This window comes from Haplochromis burtoni, unplaced genomic scaffold (genome assembly GCF_018398535.1).
Source record: "Haplochromis burtoni strain Fernald_Lab_line unplaced genomic scaffold, NCSU_Asbu1 Contig_31, whole genome shotgun sequence".
Taxonomy (NCBI): Eukaryota; Metazoa; Chordata; class Actinopteri; order Cichliformes; family Cichlidae; genus Haplochromis; species Haplochromis burtoni.
Genome location: NW_024582392.1, coordinates 436,748 through 461,029, shown reverse-complemented (window position 1 = coordinate 461,029; position 24,282 = coordinate 436,748). Strand labels below are relative to the sequence as shown.

The 24,282-nt window shown below is 40.3% G+C and overlaps 1 protein-coding gene across 1 annotated transcript; it reads right to left on the bottom strand.

Annotated features, from left to right (window-relative positions):
• Positions 1-2,131: 2,131 nt before the first annotated feature.
• Positions 2,132-14,439, bottom strand: tspan31 (tetraspanin 31). The gene is made up of 6 exons (XM_005918750.3): positions 14,241-14,439; positions 7,646-7,813; positions 6,358-6,438; positions 6,112-6,252; positions 5,671-5,781; positions 2,132-3,870 (listed from the first exon to the last, which is right to left on the bottom strand). Exons 1-6 carry the CDS (start codon positions 14,301-14,303, stop codon positions 3,796-3,798), a joined length of 639 nt encoding a protein of 212 aa, XP_005918812.1. The 5' UTR covers positions 14,304-14,439; the 3' UTR covers positions 2,132-3,795.
• Between the last annotated feature and the right edge of the window lie 9,843 nt (positions 14,440-24,282).

The following is a 24,282-nucleotide window of genomic DNA, read 5'->3' as shown; positions in this document are numbered from 1 at the left end:
AGCTGAGGAGGTGGCTGGGGTGAGGGAGGTCTGGGCATCTTTGCTCAAACTGCTGCCAAGACCAGGATAACTGACAGAAAATGGATAGATGCAGCTGTCAGCAAGTCACCCTGGTATTTGTAGAAGTGATACCTGCAGGGCCGTGCCTAATGTGGAGCACTGAATTTAATCCACTGCCTTTTTTTACTACTAACATCCATCCTCTACTTTCTTCCACTTATACAATTCAGGACACCCTTGATAGGCAGGGCTAACACAGAAAGACAATCCCTCTGAGTTTGAACCCAAGACCTTCTTACTGTGAGGCAGTGGCCTGAAACCACTGTGCCGTCCTGTGGCAGAGCTAGAAAATTTTACATGGGTGGGCAAAGGAGGGGCAAGAGGTCTAGGTAGGGTAGCGCATACCTCTTCAGTGAAGTATGTGAAAATCCCCCATATTCAAATTAAGTCAACAAAATATCCACAAAACTGTTTATTGTATCTTTTCTTCTAAGAAAACAGACAATTTTTTAGGTTTAGACAACTGGTATTTTAAAGCATTTTAAGGACATAAAAGTTGGGGGGCAGCTGGGGGGGGGAAAGGCTCTACAGCAGTTGCCCCTTGCCCCCCCCCTGGTGCTGTCCTGTATTGAATATTATCTTGAAGTCTGGGTTGCATGTGATTCACGCTGACCCTACTTAAAGTACTTTCACATAGGGTCTGATGAGATGTTTCTCACTGTAACAATATCGCCTGGTCAGCAATGTTCTGGGGAAAATATACCTCGGGATGTTAATCACAAGTGAACAATGGCTGCAGATTGATTTACTTGAACAGAGCTCTGATGAGTCATGGAAATCTGACCTTTTGCACGTAGTTAACAAGCTCAGCGTTACTAACCTGCTTCAGCTTGATTGACGGCCTTGAAACAGGATCCGAAACATTTCTTCAATTTACACGTGGACCCTAACAAATGCCTGTTGTCCGTAATTCTATTAATGATTATTCATCAGCCAACTCCCTTATCACCCACCAGGTCACTGGCAACCCACGATAACGGTTGAGTTTTATTTTGCAATGTTCAGAAACTATGAGATAAACATTCAAAACAAGCTTTTTCTTTAGCGTTAGTTTTTCTGTTTAATGCTTTTCCATTTGGTTGCTACATTCAAAACAAAATTTAACCCTAATTGTAGAAGGGCTGCCAAGAACTTAGTTTAAACATCACGCATTTATTAAACTTTAAAACTGCGCATTTTGACAGGGGATTCTTTTGAACTTACAAAATAACTGGAGAAAAATATTTTAAATAAGATTTTTTAGTTGTATGAAGTTGTCCGATCGGTTGGCTCAGAATAGCCGCTGTTTTTGACTGAAAAGTTCATTTCACAAGGTACAGTCCTTATCAACTGACACTTTGGTCACATCCCACCCAAAGTGGATCACCTGAGACTCTGATATCCACAGACAGGCAGATGAAGGCAACCATTAATAATCCTCCTACAGAATTATCTACGGAAACCTTTTACGTCTCATAAATACCTTTAGTTTCCCCCTCCAGTATGACCCAGTGGACCGAGTGCGTCGTTGTCACAAGAACAGGAAATCTTTCATAACAGTCTTTGATTTTAACAGTTAATTGGCCTTTTAAAATGGTCATTTGATCTTACTTATTACTTTAAAATGCTATAACAAACGGAACCACAAATACGCAATAAAAAAATATATATATTGAATGTTAAATATACCTTTACAAAGCAGCGAGTGTCTTAGGTGTTTTTTTTACAACACCGCTGTAAAACAGGTGTGTTGATTATTTGCAAGATGAAACCATCTTTAGTTTTTATTTATTTTGACTGTCTTGTTTTAATAACTGCAGAAATATATTGGCTTTGGGTGTGTGGCATTACATTAGTGATTCAGATCACACTAGTACCATTTTAGGAATGAATTTAGATAGGGTTCCTATTTTGAAAATTGACCACTCCATTTCTATCTTTGACTTCCTGCTGCCCTCATTTGCTACATGTTACAGTCGGCCAGCCGTGGGGCGTCTGGTGGAATTGCAAGCATCACGTTGGCTGGCTTTATCAGAGCCAACATGGCTAGTGTGGACCCAGTCCTTCAAACAATGACTCAAAGAAAAACAGCTTCCAATTTGAGATTTTTATTATTTGGAAAAATTAAGTCTCAAAAATTCAACTTACATTTGAATAACAACTGCACGCAAATTCAAACTGAGGTGTAATATATGGCATAATAATGCTTAACATCTGTCATAATGTTTTGCTTACGACGAGAACTCCAAAGCAGCAGCGAGGAATCCGTAATCATTAAAGTCGACAGGTTCAAGTAAGACATGTAATTACAGCTCGTTAGTCCTTTAAGTTAAAAGCAATTCAAAAGAGGGGAAAATAAAAAAAAGTTTAAGGAGAGGCTGAGCAATTATTTATCAACAGGAAACGTTCCATATCGAGCAAAGCGATATCAAAACTACAACAAAACGGCTGTGCATCGTTAAACTTAAATAGATACTGAAAATATTTAACAAGCACATTTTACAAAGCATTTTAACACTGATGAAAAAAAGAAGCTGATGGCAAACAAAAAAGAAAAAAAACTGCACCAAAGAATCACAAGTTTTAAAATATTTAAGAAAAAGAGAAAAGGATGGCAACAAAAAGCACATTCTCACAATTAACACTATAAAAACCAAACTGGATTTTCAATAAACAGATTTGGCCAAATTCACTCGATTACTTCAAATTAAAAAAAAAGCACGTATTCAAGTTGTGTGTTTTTGAGATTTCTTCCAGTTATACAGAAGGTAACAAGATGTACCTTAATCCACTTGTCTACAACCAGAATCTACGCTAAGCGACGTCACTGTGCGACACTGAAGAAAATGTTAAATATAGGAAGAGGTGAGGATAATTCAGGCTTTCAGAGACTCTGAAACTGCAGGCAAACCTCATAGCAAGAGGTGGGAAACTACACAGCAAACCCATCAAGTACACTTTCTGTGAACTACAGTATGCAAAGACTATGTACAACATCGAGGCTGCAGCCCGTCGGCATTTAAAAGTTAGTTGGCTCAGTTACAGTTCATAAATATTTGAACTTCAAAGACTAGCAACTACATTTCCTAAAATAAACTACCTAATCCAAATTCCTGTTTTTTTGTGGAAAGAAAAAAAAATTACATACATTTTTAACCCTTTCAAAAACTACTTTACACCACATGTCCAGTGTGTGCCTTCTCACCCACCTTGCTGACTTTCTCATCATGCTGGGGACATGTTTGGATACACATCACATTACCAGGAGTATATTTGTCGTTAAGAGGTGGCACTACATTAGAGGAAAAGTCAAGGTGCATACAAGTTTATCTGTTGGACACCGCACAGTCGTTGGGTTGGATTGTGGAACAAGATCAACAAAGAGGCTGTTGGTCTGTGCACGCGTGAGAGAACGCATGCAGAGAAATCTTGGTGCAATCGGGAAATCTGATACTCAAATCAAGGCTGGGTTGTGATACCGACAAGTACCACTTCTCATCCTTTCACACATAAGTATCCAGGTCTTCCAGCTTGCATTTCTGGACAGTTTGTTGGAGTTTCTCAGTCTCTGGTGTATGTGTGTGCGTTTTGTTTTTCTCAGTGTTTTTTTCAGGTGCCGCGTGCGCTTGTCCATTTGGTGTTGTGATGGTTGTGGCTCTGTATTTATATGCCCGAGTGTCTGCCTCTAGATGTGCGTTATTCTGTGTGTACCAGTGTATCTGAAACTGCACCTACTGCGCCGTGATGTGAGACAGACTATAGGAAAGCACTTGGGTTTGCTCGTGGATCCTTCTGGTTTCTGTAGCGCACAGCAAGCCACACTCCCAGGATCTGTTAACAGAGGATTTACATGTAAGAGAACAGCATTAAAAAGGCCCTTAGAAGTTATTTTTCTCACCAAAGCTAGACCACAACTCACCACAAATGTGCTCATCATGTAACACAAAAAGGAAGGACAACAGTGAAGTGAAAATACTGGACAAACTTGAACAAACTGATAGCGTCATTTGCAACCAGTCTGTGCAGGAGGGAGCAAATGTGTAGCAATCACGAGTCATTTTTATTTAAAAGAAGAAAAAAAAGTGAAGCTGTCTGTGAAACAGTCACAGCTTTTAATCTGTTAGTAGGGCAGCTGTGGCTCAGGTGGTAGAGCAAATAATCAGGAGGTCAGCTGTTCGATCCCCATCCCCCCCCAAGTCCATCCTTGGGCAGGACACTGACACCTGAATTTCCCCTCATTCATTTACAGAGTACTTAGGCATGCAGGGTGTATGAATGTGTGCTTAGCACCGGCAAATTCTTCCCTTTAGTGTTACTGATACTTTGTGGGTTTTTATTAATGTGTGCCTCTGATCACAGATAGCCAGCCTCATATGTACTAATATGTGTCTACGCGCAGAAACAAAGGTTGGAGTTACAGGAACAATTTTAAGAGGTGGAGGTATGTGCAGAGAGAAGAAGAATGTGAGTAAAAGTGATAAGGAGAGAGGTTTAGATGCAAGGAGGTAGCAAAGGTAGATTAAGTTAAATACCTGGGATCAACCAGCTAAAGCAACAGACAGAGCATGTGAGAGGTGATGGAAAGTGCTGGCAGGGTGGAGAACAGTGTCAGGAGCGATTAGTGACAGAAGGACTGAAAGAAATAATAAACATATCAGAGGGACAGCTCAGGTTGTTGACCAGTTTTACAGACAAAGCTAGAGAGGCAAGGCTTAGATGGTTCGGACATGTGCATTGGTGAGATAGCTGATATAATGGTCTAAGGATGCCAAGTATGGAGCAGCCACAGCAGGAGAAAGACAGGTTAGAGAAGATTCATGGATGTAGTGAAGGAGGACACGCACAAGATCGATGAAGAAGATGTGAGGAATAAGGCGAGACGAAGGCAGAAAAAAGTTGAAGTCTGACTCATTATGGTTTAGGCATTAAAATGACTTAAGGTTACACAATAAAACTACTCAGTTAACTTTCAAACACAGTGGTTGCTACTTTGTCCAAGGCTGTATTTATTGGTTTGCCACAATGACACGTCTCCCTGAAGAGTTTCATGAACATTCATGCTGCTCACTCTAATTACACTTATTACCACGCATTACTTAAAAACAGTCATGAAACACGACTATTTCATGGTTTGGCATGAGAGCCATCTGGTAAACCTTCAGCACAGTCCAATAGAGTGGAGACTGCATAAAATGAATTTCAAAGACTGCATATTTATATTTGGTCAGGACATCGGTAACAACTCCAACACTGTATAAATCATCTTTATTCCAACAGAGCCCAAAAATGTTCCGTTTTCCTTAGAACACCAACGAAATGAGAAAATAACAGTTCTGAAAGTAGGTCTTTAGAGAAGAATATCAGAATTTTACAATATGAAAATATGTGTTATATTATATGTGTGTGTCATCATGAAACAGCACATGGAATATGTGCTTAGACTGTTCATTAGTGAAAACGGTGAATTACACAGAAAAAAAAAAAGCACATTCACCCACTACTTTTAGATACACCTGTTCATTAACCCAATCATCTAATCAGCCAATCACATGACAGTAAGTCAATACATTTAGACACATAGGTGTTGTCAAGCCAACCTGATGAAGTCCATTTAAAGGATCAGATACAAACCTCAGTGAAGCTGAAAAAGAGCCCGACGCCTCCGAGGATCTTCAGAGCCTCTGTGGCATGATCCAGCATCTTCGTTCCACAGGGCACACATCTACCTTCCGTTGTGCATGGCTAGAGTGAAAGAGAAAGGCGTTCTGTCTTTTTGCACTATGACTCAACGGGTTGTCAGCTAAGCCAGTATTAGCTACCAAAATCTATTCTGAGAATAACAGTAAGTGCCCTACTTTTTCCTAAAGGAAATGCTTATGTGATTTTTGCTTGAGGCTCATTGTGTAACTGGAAATACAGAAAAAAAATCATTGATAGAGTGGGTAAAAAACAGAAATAAAATGGGGTTTATTTAGGCAACAACTGAAGTATGCACCTAAACCTTTCTAGTGGGTTTTTCCATGACTGTGTTTTTCTTTAGTTAATGAAAAAAATGTGATATTTGAGGCTTACAGCATGACAGCTCCCCAAGTCCTGGTTAAACTGCTGCAGTTTGCCAGTGGTGTTGAAGAGCCCACAGCAGTTGAGTTGGGTCTCCAAGTCTACCTTGGTCTGATTTTCCATGATTCCCCACGCAGAGTTCAGAAGTGTCTCCTGGAAAATGTAAACATGACAAATAAAAGCCAAAGGCATTAAATAATATACATTTCATATGAATTCAGAAATGCAGATTTTGAAATAAACATTATGTTGGCTCACCTGCTGCCCACGGTTCATTGCCAAGCAGGAACATGAAATTCCAAATTGGAAGAGGAAGACAATGAAGAGAATGACCATGTACTGAGAAGCAGGGGTCAAAGAAACAACGGCAGCAACAAACTCCACGTTTCAAACAACAAAGAGTAATCATCTGTGAACTGGGAGGGATTTCGGCCCTGATTTCTTAAACTGTATGTAAAAGATGGATGTAGCCACTGTGACGTCATCCAGCGGTTTGTAAGATCCTGTTTTTGAAGCGGAGTATTTTTCCCATCTGCATCCTAGCTATGTGAAACCGGGTCAGAGCATAGGATGGACATGACAGAGAAACATGGGTACACTGCATGCTCTTATGGCAGTGATTTGTTAATTACACTGTAGCTCTGTTCCAACTTCAGAAATTGTACTTCATGTTGAATCAAACAAGACTTGGAACTGAAGCTCAAAGCAGAGCACAAAAAAAAAAAGCTGATCAGATTAAAAAGATCAGGGAAGTGTAGGGCCGTTTTCCCATCGAGTTTTATAAAACCATTAAGGCACTTCAGCACTGGCTTTACATTCCAGGCTTAGTTCTCCAAACTATCTTGCTGCCCAGATATGAGCTTGTCCACTGTTGGGAAGTTTGAAAGGAAGCTCCTCGACACACAGGTGAAGTAAAGATAAACTGTTACTAACAGGTTGTTTTACCTGAAGGCAGAAGAATTTGGACCAATAATTTGGGGGCTGTAATTCAAAATGATGTTTCTTTATGCACAATCACTCCAGATCTGACACAACGAATAGTGGCATTAATGTGCTACTCCAGGCTTAAAAAGACTGCCTTTATAACCCAGTGGCAAATATTTAGTTTTGTTTAACAGAGTCTAAGAGAAGATCATTTGCCACTTTCCGTGTGTAGTTTTGTTTTTTAAAATTCTGCTGCTTCTGCTTTATTAATGCCAATACCAACAATTTCTTTTATTCTCTCAACTTCAGGCGGAAGAATGAGTCACAGTAAACCTACATAAAGGCCCACTTATGCAGGAATAATAATTCTGTTGTACACTGTGATGCTGCCAGAAACTTAAAAAACTAACAAACATTTTTGGTGATACAACCCAGCACCTACATAAACTACATCCTGTGTTAGGTCTGACGGGCACCGCAAACCTTGAGACAGTTCAAAAGTATGGAAGAAGACTGGATGGGACTTAGGAAGGACAAACATTTAAACCAAAAGATAAGTAATTTTTCCCAAATAACTCAGATCTACTGCGAACTTGTGCATCAACAAAGCTATAAAGGATACAAAGAAAAGCATGACTTGGTGGTGGTGCATGGCTCCGATCAGTCCTACAACAGCGATGAGCAGCAGGAAGACGCCCACCGCAATGACCCCTCCGATAATGTGGATGCTGGACACCAGGCCGTAGCCCTTCCCCCATGCCGCGACTCCGATCAGCAGCAGCCCGACCAGCTGAAGGGAGCAAAGGGAAAGAGGTTAACCACGGTCAGCTGAGGCAGAGTGCATCAGATGGATCACAGCTTATCACGAGGTCACAGCACTGTGGTTTGATTACTACAAACGCAGCTCAGTCTGTAGAGAAGAGTTCAGCTTTGGAGTTCAAGTGTGAGAAAGAGGCCGACTAAAAAACAAGTTTAGTGTTAAATACCTCACACAGCTTGAGGACATGAAGCTGCTGGTCCAGGACAGTGTTTTATGTATTTAAAAATGTATTTTTAAATCATCTGTAACCAATTCCAAACAGTTATATTTTAGAGCATTTTTATTATTCTTTCACTTCAAAATTGCTGAAATGAAAAACAAAATCATCTATTTAAATTGAGCACAAGTTGGTCTTGTAAACAAATGCCTTCAAGATTGAGCTGATATGTTTGCCGACTCTGACCCTATTGACTGATCTCTGCTTGGTCACATCAATTTTGTGACGGCGCATGAACTGCATGTCAAAGAGTTGAAAGACACGAAATCACTACATGACAAAATCTGACTTCTGTATTTGTGGAACAAACAGGGAAATTAAAACATCAAAAACTGAAGTCAACACTTCAACCTGCTCTTTCAGTTCAAAATACAAAAATATTGACTTACAATCATATGAGCTTTACGAAACTAGCAAAAATTTACCACTAAAATGTTACATGAGTGATATTTTGGCAAAGAATAAACTACAAATTAAATATAAAAAAAATAGGGATGCTCAGATCTGATATTTGGTTGGGATACACGTCCAACGCGAACTCAAAAAGCTAGACTGAACTTCCGTGTTGATCCATTTAGCCACACAACAGTGGGAAATACAAGTAGAGCTAATGTAACATGAAGGAAGCTAACAGCAAAGCAGCAGCAGTCTGCAGGCATTTCACATTGTGACACAAACTGATATTCTTCACATGTTGCAAAACTTTATATAACTGAAAACTGTGGTCAAAGGTCGATGCTTTGGCCTTCCCCTCTCACATTTACTTTTGCTCGTTATATAATGTCTTTCTGGTTTAATGCAAGTTAGCAACACTTGCTGGAAAGCTTTTATTGCACTTACAGTAACAGAAAACATTGTTGTCAACTCGATATTTCACTGCTGCCTCTATTCAGCTCTAGACATGAAGCATGTACGTGTGTGTGAGTGAGGAGACTGTAAATAAATGCAGATAATGCCTGAATATACTTTTTTCTACTGTACTCTATAAATAATCAGTTGCTTAAAGTTGTTGAAGGCGTCATTTATTCTTCATCTCCACATTTCCCCAGTTGGGAATGGGTCGTTGTCAGGTGACCGAGTATAACCATGATCAAGCTGCATATTTTTTTCCCTCTCCTTCTTGGGTTTCTTGAAAGGCGCTATACAAATCTATAATATTATTATTATTATTATTATTATTATATAGTTAAAGCAATCTATGAGTTTTCCTATTGACTTAAACTTTTTGTACTCCCCCCCCAATTAATGTGTTAATGTTTACTTTCTCTCTCTACTTACATCCATTTCAGAAGTAAATCATAATCACAGATCCTTCTGAAATTCTACACCATAACCTGACATGCACCTCAATAGAAACCCAAGTTCAAGTCGATCGACGCAGCTTGGGACTATTTTGATTGATCTGTTCAGTTCCATCGAGTCCATCATCTATGCATTTCTGGCTTTTTTCCCCCACAGGTATTGAATAATCATCGCCTCGATACAAGGATGTTAGCGAATTCCTGGATGGAGACTGCAGAATACATCGCAACATGGAAATGTACCAAGAATGAAGAAAAACGGACAACCGTATCATTTTGTTTCTACCGTGGCTGCCATCACATATAAAAACATCATAAATGATACCAATGGCCACTTACATAGGTTATGATATAGGTTCTACAAAGATTCAGTGCCGACGTTTAAATAAGCATCGCAGGTATCAAAGTGTTCGTGTATTCAGCTCGCTGACGCCTGTTCCGATTCGATCCTGATTTAAAAAAAAACAAAAAACAACAACATCAAACTCGTGACAGATGCGGTGACTCAGCCATCAACAGGACTGGCGGCATCACGTTCCTTTCTGACTGGGCAGGTCGTGTCACAAGTATTTCACTGGGCACTGAGTCGACAGGGACAGCGAGCTCTCTGTCCTGGTGTGTCAGTAACAGCTATGCAAACACCAGCTTTACTCCTGTTTTCACCAATGGCACACAGCACAGACGTTCGAGAGTTCAAAAGTTTATTTAGCCTTTTTTTCTTTTGCTTGCTTTCTTGACTAGTTTATTGTTAGCTTCATTTATTTTTACACCTGGTAACCTCATTTTTTTTTTTTTTCCATTTTTAGAGTAACCTCTGCCTGCTGTCATTGGGCAAGGGGGAAGGGTACACCACAGGCAGACAAACACATTCACACTTACTACGTATCCTAACCTTAAAAACATGCCTTTGGACGATGGGAGGAGCCAGATTACCAGGCGCAAACCGACACAGCGAGAAGAAACTCCAAAACGACAGGTACCCGCTCGATTCAAACTAGGACCTTCTTACTCTGCAGCAACCATTTCAACCACTGAAACTACCTAAAAATACTTTGGGTTACTTTCACTCATCATATTTGGTCAGAGAGACTTAATAAAAGGCAGAAGCTACTTCAAAGAAGGACAGCATTACGAAGCAGAGCAGGGCTACAGGTATTGATTATTTTAGTAATAAACTATTCTATCAACTACTCCTCCAAGTAATGGGATAACAAATATTTTGGCTTTACTGTAGATTTTCACTGTTTCACTGCAAGAAAAGTTTGCTTTACTTCACATCAAACAGGTGGCCAGATGAAGAACTCATGGCCACCTTTTCTCAGCAGTAGTTTTAATGGTGGTTAAAGGAAGAAGCTGAGTTCTCTGTCTTGGTAACGGCTCCACCTCTTTGCTGTGTGTAGACAGACTCTAGCATCACGTTAAACTAGAGCTGGGCGATATGAGATTTTTTCATATCACGATATGTTTTTTTCATTTCAGGCGATAACGATATATATCACGATATAAGCCAAATAACTATATTTGTAAGATTTAAATGTGCCGTATTGCAAACTACACAAAAGGCAGCCACTAAAGCGTTTAAGTTTCAAAATAGAACAAACAAAACAGACTAAATTGTCAATTCCACTTAGAAACAAAATATTAATTCTAAAAATAAATCTTAGTTTGTTTTACAGAAGAACAGACAAAACTGACTAACTTTTGTCAATATCAAATAAACTGAGAACTAAAAGGAAATTCTCAATCTCTCCTTGTTGTATAGCTGAGCTTTTCAAACAGTTTTAACAGTTACTTTAGTCTGACAAAAGCCGAATGACGAATTAGCGCTTCCAGTCAGAGACTGAGGCTACGTCCACGGGTATTTTTGAAAACGGAGATTTTCCATTTTCGTTTTAAAAAATAATCCCGTCCACACATAAAGGCAGAAATTAAGGAAAACGCAGCTATGAACATGCCAAAGCAGCAGGTGGCGCTAGATTCCTAACCGTGCAGAAATGTTGGCCAATCAGAAGTCTAGAAGCCTTGGTGGGAAAAAGTAAACAAAGCCGGGGCATAGAAGCAGAACCGAGTCGTATGTGTGGAGGGACAGTAACTGTGTGTATATGTAAGCATTTAAACACTGCAGAGAGTAGAATTAACAGTATTGTAGAAATTCATTTCACCGAAACAATAACGTGGCGCACAGTGTGACGCATGCACCAGTTTATTGTATTTCCAGACTTGCTTTCGGCACAATTTACAGTGCACGCTACTCTGTTTTTTGTCAGACTTGAAATAGCTGAAATACCTTCACACTACGGAACTTCTATGGCTCTTCCGTTCGACAATTTCTCCGGCATTGGAACCATCATCTGTTTTCTCTTCGGTCACGCTCGGTTGATTTTTCTAGTCGGCACACTCATTTCCTCCATTACGCACTGGCTCCATTACCCGCTGGCTGCTTCCCAAACAAACACACGTGCGGCTTGGCACTTGTGCTGTACGTAACAAGTCACGCGATGTGACGCTGCGGCTGTGATTGGTTTGGCTCTGCGCTACTTAATTTGGATTGGCTGACCTTTTTTTTTTTTTGAGGACAAGAGCAGCGAGGTCTATCGCAATAGCTTAATTTCTCTATCGAGTAAAAGTTATATCGCGATACATATCGTTATCGTTCTATCGCCCAGCTCTACGTTAAACTATGACTTCATCGACTTAATTGCTGCTGTTGTGTTATCAGCCCTTTTTGTTAAGAAAACTGAGGGCTGCTTGGGCTTAATGTTGTAATACAATATTATCATGCGTTCTCCTGAACCTGCCCACGCTCAGATGGTGAATTCTAAGAAATCGTGCATTAAACAAAGCATCGAAGCAAAAATTTGCATTTTATTTTTACTCATAGGGAGAGACCCTGCAGCAGGTCTCTCCTTATGAGGCAAAATTAGTCTACTGCAAATAAATTTTCTTAAAATATTTGATCCATTTTCATTATTTCACTTTTCCAATAAATAGCAATTCAGTAAATTTATATTTGTGGATGCATATTTTGTCACATGAATTACAAAGTAGGAAATCTATTTAGGCTGAGCTTGATGTTTTCTTGTACATAAAGGATGATTTACATTTGCCTCCTCACAGTGAGGAAGACAGATTATTACATTTAACACTGGAATCAGTTCAGTACTCCATATGAGCAGACACCCAAAGCCGAGACATCAAACTGAAACTGGAAACTGCTGGATTGGTACATCCCTATTGATTACAGAGTGTGACTGGAACAACAGAAACAACATCCTGCTTAAACCTACCGAGTTTTTGTACTGTTACAGTACTGTGCAAAAGTCTTGAACCAATTTTGCTAGTAAAATGGGATTTAGGTTCAGAGATTCATTGAAGCGTGTGCAAACATACATTTAAAATGAAGCAATAAAACTAACAGTCTGTGCTCTGTCCATATTTGCTATGACCACCTTTATTCTTCAGCACAGATCTTAAGCAAGCTTAATGTAATTTGTTTAAGTAATCTTCAGGAAAGGTTCTCCAGGATTCTTAAAGGGCACTGAAAACTTTTGTTTGGATGTTGGCTGGCTTTCGTCATGTTCTGTGCCAAGATGATCCCACACTGCTTCAGTAATGTTTAGGTCTTGGCTCTGGCGAGACCAATCATTGGCAGCATGTCTGGGACCATTGTTATGATGAAGAAGATTTTGCCAGACTCTTTCCAGACAGTACTGCATCGTGGATCAAACTTTGTACTTTTAAGAGTGTTGATGAGATCTCCTACACCACACCACTGACTGACATGCAGCTCTTAACCATGACAGATCCTCCATCGTGTTTTCCGCATGGTGTAGGAGCTCACAGTTGTACCCCTTGATGATATTCAGCAAACAGATTTTTTTTGTTTCTAAAGAAAATTGATTTTTAAATACTTATTATATGCTGCAGTGTCCTCCACTTGCCCACTTTCCTCAAAAATTTCCTTAAGGAGACACTGCACACCATACTGAGACATGCCAAGTTTTAGGCTCTCTGGGAATCACGTTATTTTTGTGAAAATACTAAAATGCTTTGTGCCTCTAACACCATGGAACATTTGGCATTTACTAGCAGAATGAGTGCTTAAAGAGGCAGTTTTTTTGTCTGTTCTGTGTAGACGACATAGACTCTTCCTTTCAGGTTTATGCTTTAATAAATCATAGGTTTGTGTTAAGTGGCTAAACAGACACCACTGTATAGTAATCAGAAAGGGAATTAACATAGCGTATTATGCAAACAAAGCAAATTTCAGCCTGACAACGACCAGTCAAATCTTATCTTTCTTCACATTTATAGTCTTTGAATGTAAGAAATGTAGCATTTTCTCAGAAGTGGTGATCTGGACTTTGTCAATGCAGGAAGTATGCGTTTGCAGATTTTCTGATAAGAGTTTATGCTAGCTGAACTGAAGACAACATGTTGACCATCACCACTCACATGACTGACACAAAGGACAAAGGCAGACGCGCGAGCTGATTATATTCTCTTAGCACACACCCAGGTGACCGACAGCAGAGCTCATGAAACCATATCAAGCCGAAACGTATTAGTTTCACATTTTAGGTCAGCTGGCCTCGCAGGTAACGGGATCTTTCATACGCATAATGGCGATAGCTAACAAGCTAGCCGCTACTTCTACTCAGCTAACCTACGCTACATTACATTACCACTGTGCTATGGTAATATCAGAATATTTTACATACCAATAACCATCTGTAGAATGAACAAAGAGGCATGCCAAATAAAAAGTTAAAACAGGTCAGTACATTTCTTCGCCAGTGTTTCGCTTCTTCATTCACAAGCTAGTTAGCTACAAGCTAATGTAACCAGCAGAGATTTAGCATCCGTGTTACATACTCACCATGTAAACCACATTCAGGGAGCACAGGGCGTTTTTGGAACAGGTGAACCCGCCGCACACCATCTTCGAAACACTTCCTCCAGCTAAGCGAAAAAATACAAACAACCTGAACTAATATCCCTGCTAGCTCGCTCTGAGAAACAGCTGCGCTGATTACTGGAAACAAACAGCACCGAGGGCGGATGACGATGGTGCATGACGTCAGGGCAGCGACTCACGTCATCGTGTAAAGTTGAATAACCATTTTTTTTGCTTCCTCCTAAACGCCAAATACATGCATGGGGTTAACTGCTGACTCTAAACTGACCACAAGCGTGAGTGTGAATGGTTTCCTGACCAGGGTGACCACTGAACCGGTGATTCCCCCCACCCCACGAACTGAATAAGCAGATTGGACTTTATTTGTAATCCTGTCAGGGAATTTTTTTTTATAATAGTATGCTTCTGTTAAATGTAAATAAATGAAAACATTTCACAGTATACTGAAGCTCTGACAAGAAAATACAAAAAAAAAGAAAAAGAGAAAGAAAGAAAATGTCAACTTTTTATGTACCATACTGGATAGAAATGTAAAGATACATCACCTGCAAAATGTTGCTGGTGATTCATTTTTTTTCCCTAGAATGCAGTTACAGTAACTTAGTGTTTTTCAGAGATCAATATCTCTGAAAAACACTTTGTCAGGAGTGTCAGGAAAAACATTTGTTACTGCATGTATGCATATCTATCTATCTATCTATCTATCTATCTATCTATCTATCTATCTATCTATCTATCTATCTATCTATCTATCTATCTATATATATATAGTTATTTTTAAAAGGAAACAAAGCAAATACAAAAAGAAAATGTATAGAAAAGGATAGAAAAGGTCTTATCAGCCCCCAGTGTGTGATCTCTGTAGTGATGGCGGGACACTTGTTGTAACAGAGAGATACAGGCTTGTTAGTACATCAGGGATGTATGTGTGTGATAGCGTATGACAAAGGGAAACACAGATATGTTCAGTTCCGCTGGATAAGCCTGCCTGACTGAAAAAAATAAAATAAAACCCCCCACAGTGTTTAAAAGCCAAAGTTTAAAGCAGTAGGTCACAACCCTTTGGTGCGTGTGATGCTTTTGAATGGAGAAACAGTGCTGTTGTGACCTCACGTCACTGACCTTAATGTAGATGGGTAACTTTTCCCTCAGAGACAGCTTCATTTTTAGGCGCCTCAGGAGGTTGATGCATTCAGCAGATCAAAAACAGTGTGAGAAAACAGCTGACATTAGCTGATGTAAGTACGATCAGACTAATAGGAATCATCAATTAACATCATGACACTGATTTTGAGCTTGTAAACTAAGCTATAGCAATCTTTTTTTCTCCTTGACAACATTATACAGGTACATGTAGGCATATATAGATAAATGGATAACACAGCTATTGGTGTCACAAGCCAGTGTACTCCTAGTGCATCTCTCAAGCTAGGTTAAGTTGGGAGGAGGGGCATTTGGTGTAAAATATTTTCTAATTTTCAAATATGTGAAAAGAGTTCACACCAGATGGGTCAAGCCTGGGTTAACAGCAACCACCACTGCTGGTGTTGACTGGAGCAACTGGAGCGGCCTGCTTCAAATCCACCTCCATCGTCCCAATACCCATCAGTAACTAATTACTGATTACTTCCCCAAAAAGTAATCCTGTTACTTTACTGATTATTTATTTTCAAAAGTAATTAATTACTTAGTTACTTAGTTACTTTTTAAAAACACGATTTACAACCTGAATAGGTGATAAAGCGATAGATCTTTCAGCCCAATTCTACTTTTTCTGCATAATCCATCATACAAAATGTAATCAAATGGAAAAGTCTCTTTTTAAAACTTGTTTTATTAGTTTTAATCTTTTAACTTTATGCATCAAGCAAAAATTTAATTATATGCAACATTCTCTGACTGGAAGAAATTTGTTTAACATTTAAACCTATTTTCTGCACATTCCAGCACATATAAAATATTTTGTGTTTACTCTTCAAATAGATGTAAGTAAAACACAGCAGAAAATAAATCAAATCAAAGACTCAGCGGTCCTGTTGCTCTAGTTTTCACCTGTATAAGACGCGAGGCGGAGGTTTGCCCTGGTGCAGGTGTGCCGCAGAGTCAGTGGAAGAATCCGCGAGTTTCGTCTGTGAGATTTCCCATTCCGTGGTTGCGCACTCGGTGCTTGCTTCGGAAGTTTAGGGGGTTTTTTTCGCTGTAAAAGAAGTTTTCTTCCCACGCACACGGACCTAATGTTTTTGTCACTTTTTATGGAATCAAACTCAAAGTAAGGTCAGTACTTCCACGCTTTAAACGCTGCACGCTCATACTCTCTCCCGCACTCGATATATTATCCATTGTTGATCTGCACACAGCTGTTGCCACGAACGTCGCACTCGCTTACGTCATTGTCATGAGACACTCTCGCAAAAAATCAGGTTTTAGTAACGCAGTAACGCAGCGTGCTCACAGGAAAGTAACAGTAATCTAATTACCGTTTTTGCAATAGTAATCCCTTTACTCGTTAATTGAAAAAAGTAATCGGATTACAGATTACTGCCCATCTCTGGCCCTCACTCCCATCATCACAAAGTGCTTAGAGCACACTTTAAATCCTGTCCACCCCCCACCCTGGACCCCCATCAATTCGCATACCGTCAGAACAGGAGCGCAGAGGATGCAGTCTCCATCGCACTGCACTCTGTCCTCTCACACCTGGACAACAACAACACCTACGCCAGAATGCTGTTTATAGACTTCAGTTCAGCATTCAATACAATCCACCCCTCACAACTCATCAGGAAACTGACAGACCTGGGCATCAGTTCCCTCATCTGCAAATGGTTACTGGACTTCCTGACCAACCGCCCCAACATGTCCGGCTGGATAACCGCTGCTCATCTACAATCACAATGAACACCGGTGTACCACAAGGCTGTGTGATGAGCCCTTTCCTCTACTCCCTCTTCACCCACGACTGCAGACCTGCTGATGGTTCCAACACCATCATTAAGTTTGCAGATGACACCACGGTGATTGGCCTCATCAGTGACAACGATGAGGCCGCCTACAGGGAGGAGGTGGATCGTCTGGCTGAGTGGTGCGACAGAAACAACCTGCTGCTTAACACCGAGAAGACCAAGGAGCTCATCGTGGACTACAGGAGGAATGCTGACCCACATCCACCCATCCACATTAAGGGGACGGCTGTGGAGCGTGTGAGCAGCTTCAAGTTCCTGGGAGTCCACATCTCCGAGGATCTCACCTGGACGACCAACTGCTCCAAGCTGGTCAAGAAGGCTCACCAGCGCCTCTTCTTCTTGAGGACTCTGAGGAAGAACCACCTGTCCTCAGACATCCTGGTGAACTTCTATCGCTGCACCATCGAGAGCATCCTGACCAACTGTATAACAGTCTGGTACGGGAACTGCTCTGCCTCGGACCGGAAGGCGTTGCAGAGAGTTGTGAAAACTGCCCAGCACATCGCCGAAGCACCACTTCCTGCCATAAAGGACATCTACAGGAAGCGGTGTCTGAAAAGGGCTGGGAAAATCATCAAAGACCCCAGTTACCCATCACATGGACTCTTCACCCTCCTGCCCTCTGGGAGGCGCCACAGGAGCCTCCAGACTAAGACCACCAGCTTCTTCCCCACAGCTGTCAGACTCCTGAACTCTGCCTCCTGACATCTGACCCACATTAAACACATGGACAGGACATACACACACCCACAATGGACAAAAACAAATAATGGACAACTGTACCCTCATACACACAATAATAACATGGACTGAACCACCACTCACAACCACTAGCACTTTATATAGCCTCTATAGGAATTATCCACATATTTCACTTATCTTACCTGCACTACTGTATAATTCTGTATAAATAATCATTCTGTACAATACGATAATTTTAATTCTACAACTGTTTATAACTTGCATAGTTCACATTTCTGTATAGTTTTTCATATTTATATCCTGTTCATGGCCTCTACATAGCTTGTACACCACTACAGCCTGCACATACTTATAGTTATAGCATATAATGTACACGGTACCTTCATACCGTGTACATTATAACATACCCATAATAGACCCATATTTTGTACCCTCATACCTACAACAGACCCATTTCTGTCTATATTATTGCTAATATATATTGTAATATATCTATATCATGGCTAAAGCACTTCTGGATGGATGCAAACTGCATTTCGTTCCCTTGTACCTGTGACATGTGCAATGACAATAAAGTTGAATTCTATTCTATTCTATTCTATTCTATTCTATTCTATTCTATTCTATTCTATTCTAGCAAGACACAGGTAGAAACTATGCTACTGAAGCCAGAGGAGGGTGAGGAGGAGAGAGGGAAGGTGTATTCAGAAGCAAAGAGAGAAGGAAAGGTAGGCATGTGGGTCTGAGAGTAGGGTTTTAAATGGCCGTACTGCAACAGAAAAGGGAACATATGTATGTGTTGCCTGCACAGGAGATCAGGTGGAAGGGAAATAAGGCCAGAAGCATCGCCAGTGGATCCAAACTGTATTAACATTGTGTAGATAGGAAGTGAAATGAAACAGGGGTAATCTTAAGCATGTGAAGATTTTCACTGGGAGTTACCAAGAGAGACAGGATTAGAAATGAGTACATCAGACAAACTTTCAGTTTGATCAGTTTGGAGACAAAATTTGAAGAAGGAAGAAAATTTGAAGAAGTAAATGCCAGGCAGGAGAAAAACAGGAAAGCCTCAGAGAAGATTCATGGATGAAGTGAATGAGGATGTGCAGAGGGTTGGTGTGACAAAGGAAAATAGGGGCGGTATAAAGATAATCCATTGTAAACGACAAGCAAAAACAATAAAAAGGAGATGATTTCCAGTTAATACTTATACTACACTTTATTCAGTAAGACTTCAAACCAGCAACTGAACCAATCGATCAATCAATACGGCGTTTACTCAGGTTACAAGTCAAGTGAGCCAAGAGCCACTTTTCGATGGACTTTCATATAATCAGACTTCTTTTTGGAGCAAGTGTTGCCCCCTGTTGACCATTAGAAAAACTACAGGACTAAGCATTTTGGCACTGGCTTCCTTTCTAAGGAAGCAAGATTCACTTTTTATATAAAAAGCTTGAGAATTTTGTAAACCTGCCACCGGATCATGAGTGAACATCTTCAGTCACATGAGGAGGATGCAAAAGAGCAATGTTCCAACCACTATCAGGCTTCTGAACACATTATGACCTTTTTATTTATTTATTTTAATTAGTTGTCCAATGCCAGACATGCTCCAATATTTTTGTATCTAACGGTGTCTTGGCGTGTTTCTTTTTATTGTGATCTGCTATTCCAGAGTTTTTTCACCCACTTTTTTACTTTTGTTAATCTGTGATGTGACAATAAAACTGAATCTTAATCTGAAATCGATTGAGTAACAGTGTCCCTATACTGAAGGTAAAAAAGTACAGAAAACCTATTCTGTCCTCTGGTTGTGGTCAGAGATTTTCCATAAATGAGACCATTGTTGCTAAAAAGATCACCTGTAAGGATCCAGTACACTTACATAATGTGAGCAAACTCTGTAATAATGATAGGCTCAAAGATATTTTCATATTTAATATCAGTTTAATTTTATTCATGCAGGCACTTTATATTATAAGGTGAAGATGCTGAACATTATAGCTAGAAACTCAAAAATCCATTCATGCCAAATGACCAAACACTTGGTGACAGTGGGGTTAAAAAAAAAGCTTTTCTTTTAACTGGAAGACATCTCCAGAAGGACCAGGCTCTGGGAGGGGAAGCCATCCGTGACAGGCTGGGGGATTAAGAGAAAGAGAAGACAAAAAAGAAGAGCATAAAAACAGACGTACGACAAACAGGACTAAACACAAACCACAGGAGACGGTAGACAAGCAGTTGACAGACCTTCCTGCTTGCATAAACACACACCTACCTCTCATAGGCCTCAAAATGTGTACTTGCCCCACCCATTTCTCCCTCCCTCTTTTCCTATTTGTAATCCTCCCTCATAGCAGAATCTCTTGGCCCTGAGGAGCCACTACAGAGCATCACAGATCATTCGTTCTTATTTTGTGGTGATCTTGGCAGTTGTTAGTACTGTCAAATCAAAGTAAGAATTTCCTGGGTTTGAGTCCACCGGCTGGCCGGGGACTTTCTGTGCAGAGTTTGCATGTTCTCCACATGCTTGCAAGTGTTGTCATTAGGTCCACTGGCTTCCTTCCACAGTCCAAAGATATGTATGGGTTAGGTTAACTGGCATTTCTCTAGGTGTGGATGTTTCCAGCCTGTTTACTGTCTCAGCATCCTCCCAGCTTGTACCCTGCCTTTCACACTATGACAGCTGGAATAGGCTCCAGCCTCCTCGCAACCCTGAATTTGATAAATTCAAGAAAATTGATAAATAAAAAGTTTTAAGCCAAAAAGTAGAGAGAGTAGGCCTAAAGTGGGAGCTGGTTGTACAGGAGAGGGGTCTCACAGGTGAAGACGCTGCCTCCCATTCTGCTTTTCAAAGCTTCACAAAATGAAAGTAAGCCTGCACCCTGAGAGCAAAGTGCTCTTTTGTGATAATATAATGTTATGAGACATGAGACACGATGATTCAGGACTTTGTACGTGAGAAGAAGGATTTTAAATTCAATTCCAACCTTAACAAGGAGCCAGTGAAGAGAAGCTAATAAGAGAGAAATATGATCCCTCTTTCTGGTCCCTGTTAGCTCTCTCTCTACAGCATTTTGGATCCGCTGAAGGCTTTTCAGGGAGCTTTTAGGGTGTCCTGTTAATAAAGCCTGTAAGTAACAAATGCATGGTACAGCTTTTCTGTATTGCTCTCTAATTAGAGAACAGTACAAATACTGTATGCACCAAACAACAACATCAGTGCTACAAAGCTGCTGCAAAGATTGGGCAAAAATCTGGTTATGGTGAGATCCTGTGCACGTGACCAGCATGTCTGACAGCAGTGGATATTTGCTCAGATGCCAGCCAGTCTGCAAAACAGTGACATATTTAACTATTAAAACACAGAGTCCTCTAATGTAGGTTCAATATGTGACTAACACAAACTGTGATAACAAACTGTGTCTCAGATTATCATGCTTTATAATATTCTTTCCTTGGTAGTAACAGTTAAGGTGTTATGTGAGTTACATGGACGCTTCAGACGCCTTTTCTGTCGTGTGAAATGACAGCACTCAGAGCCGCCTCACAGTGAAGATTTGAAATAAGGAAGTGAATTCAGTTCAGTTCAAACCTGCAGAGGAAACTGAGACGCGCATTGTCGTGATCCGACTTTGTGGTCTAGAAAGACAGAGCGAGAGAGAGCGAGTGAAAGAGAGACACCCCGAGCCGCCTTTGCTTCTTGTTTCTGCTGCATCTGTGCGTCTGGAGCTCTTCTTGTGGAACAAACAGCCAGGAGTTCAAATGGGCTGAAGCAGCTGTTTGCTTCACTTTACCACCGATCCATGTGTCAGGATGACCAGCAACAGCAAAACGGTGAACTCCGCTGCAATAAAAGCAGAGATCAAGAGGCATGATTCCCTTCAGACTGCAATCAACAGACTGGCCAAGCAGTTTGAAAGGGTGGGGGATCAACAGCTGCGCTCAGGCCTTAAAGTTTACCTCCACAGTATTCAAGGTAAGCTCCTCTTTCTTAAGCTTGGCTGCTCTTTGTGATTGACCTTTACCTGTAAACTGCAAAAGCTGTTGTCACAATAACAGGATATTCATTTTAGTGTTATTCTTGGCGTGTTAACATGGGGAAACAGCTTACAAATGATACGTTTTAATGCTATGGTGGGTGAGAACAAGACAGTTTAGGTGATTTATATCTTCCCCTTCACTTCCTGTGTCAGTCGGTGTGACTCTTCAGTGGAAGAGAGGCTCATTTCCATTATCGTTTTACTGTGAAGGAAAACATTTACCACGTTGCTGCAGGTGTGTACTGGCATTTATTTATCAGCCAGGCTCTGGACATGGGCAACCAATGGCGACACCACCTCAGCAGCCATCGCCATGGCAGCAGCATAAAACCTGCTGTGCGGCCTACTTCCTTTCTGCCAATCTGCAACTGCCCTCAAAGCCACTTCCTTTCAAATAAACAGGGCCTTACATGTAACGCTGATCAGTTTTACATCATTTCCTCATCCTACTTCCCACCTTTTCTTGTTAATGTGACACGAGTTACTGTTGATCTACCTGTGATTTTGTTTTTAGATTTCTGTGGAAAGGTAGTGCACAGTAAGTGAGATGTAAAAGTAGGGGAAGTACTAAAATTGTATGTTTAAGTTAAAGGAACAAGAGCACAAAAAAGCTTTTGTCACTGCTGCGTGGAAAGGCCCCGGCTTCACAATTTGATGTTGCATTGTCAGTTCAGTTCACTTCAGTTTTTATGTGTATAGTGCCAATTCACAACAACAGTTGGCTCAAAGTGCTCAATAAATACTTAAAGCACATTTAAGTATGCCAATTAATTGTACTCACTATATAAGTGGTGCAAAGTAGGGCAAGGTCAATTTAGTGCATGGCAAACACACAGCTCATCTTAATCTCAGCTAGCATAACCACTGCATATTTAAGAAACAGCAATCAGAAACCAAACACGTTCATGTGTTTCCATTTCCTTTCATGTAATGAAGTAAATCCTAAAGAAAAGGTCAAATTTAACTAACCACACATTTAGAAAACTGATGATTAGGAGCCTCAGACATCTTAAGCAAAAAGTCTGACTTAATGTGGAAGTTAAGTCAGCCTGCTCTTACTATATGTGACTCTTTAAAGGCACAATACCTTCACACTTTGTTATTAGTTAAGATTCAGAGAACTTGCTGAGATGCTTTCCACTGATTTCCGTTTCTGTTTAACACTAGTGGCGTCACAAACAACAGGAGTAGTAATGCAATTTCCTGAAAACAAATTACTTTTCTGTGATTCCCACACTTTGGTGTTACTTTCTGCCCCTCCTCGGTGCCTACTACACATAAGACCAGCATTTAGGTTAAAGGTTATTATTAAATCAGTGTAATTGGCCGATGACCGGTCCACTGTGTACCCTGCTTCTCACTACCTGTGAAGGACGTGATGGACTCTCAAAGCTTTGATCACTGAGTCATTGCTTCTGTGTGACTGAGAAAAACACACACATCAAACACTTTCAGTTAGTCCTCTGTTCAGGTGACGGTGGTTTATGTTGCCAATTGAGTAAAACAGGTTTTAAAAGAAAAAGAGGAAACATCTTTAGTTCTAGTCTTGGCCAGTTAATATAATTTTAGAAGTATAACAAACATGAAGAGGCTTGATATATAGTTTGGGTGTCATATTTTCACTGAGCATGGTTTTGATTTTGATACCAATTCTTTTTAGATCTTCCTCTGATGAACCGCAAACTCACACTGAAAAAACTTAAAATCAAACTAAACATCCGTGGACTAAACAGGAGGAACTCAACACTCCTCGGAAACGGACTGAGTCGAAAACAAAAGTGGAAAAATGAACTAATGAGAAATTTACCGTTAACTAGCAGTGTGGTGAACTGTTTAGTCTGCTGTGACAGCTAGAGGAGTTTCAAGATGAAAGGAAACGCTCACATGGTGTCATCCTGTGCAGCTGTGGATGAATGAAATGTGCAGTAGTATGCGAGTAGTATCAGTCTCTCTTTGCTTCCCACAGGCCCACAGACTGACTGTGAGAGGCAATGTTTTAAAGGATATTTTGATATTAAACAACGTACACAGTTTAGTTCACTGACCTCTTTTTATAAGGCCAAGCTGTTAACAGTTCCATCCATAGCCTGTACTTAAAGATGGACAACAGATCACCATTAAAATGGGAATGGCTGAGACTATGCTTGCATAGAGACCAGGGGTGTGGATTTGAGGCATCCAGTTCCCGAGCATAAATCCTCTCAACTGCTGGGCTGGTTTTCAAAATTTAAAAAAGATAAAAAAATAAAAAATAAAAAATGTATATATATATATATATCTATATCTATATATATA

Excerpts from the sequence above, each read along its gene's own strand:
- tspan31 (XM_005918750.3), bottom strand. The coding sequence starts at position 14,303 with ATGGTGTGCGGCGGGTTCACCTGTTCCAAAAACGCCCTGTGCTCCCTG. Across the intron at positions 7,814-14,240 it reads CCCTGAATGTGGTTTACATG|CTGGTCGGGCTGCTGCTGAT; the intron begins GTGAGTATGTAA and ends TGCTCCCTTCAG. Across the intron at positions 3,871-5,670 it reads TCTTTTTCAGCTTCACTGAG|ATCCTGGGAGTGTGGCTTGC; the intron begins GTTTGTATCTGA and ends CTCTGTTAACAG.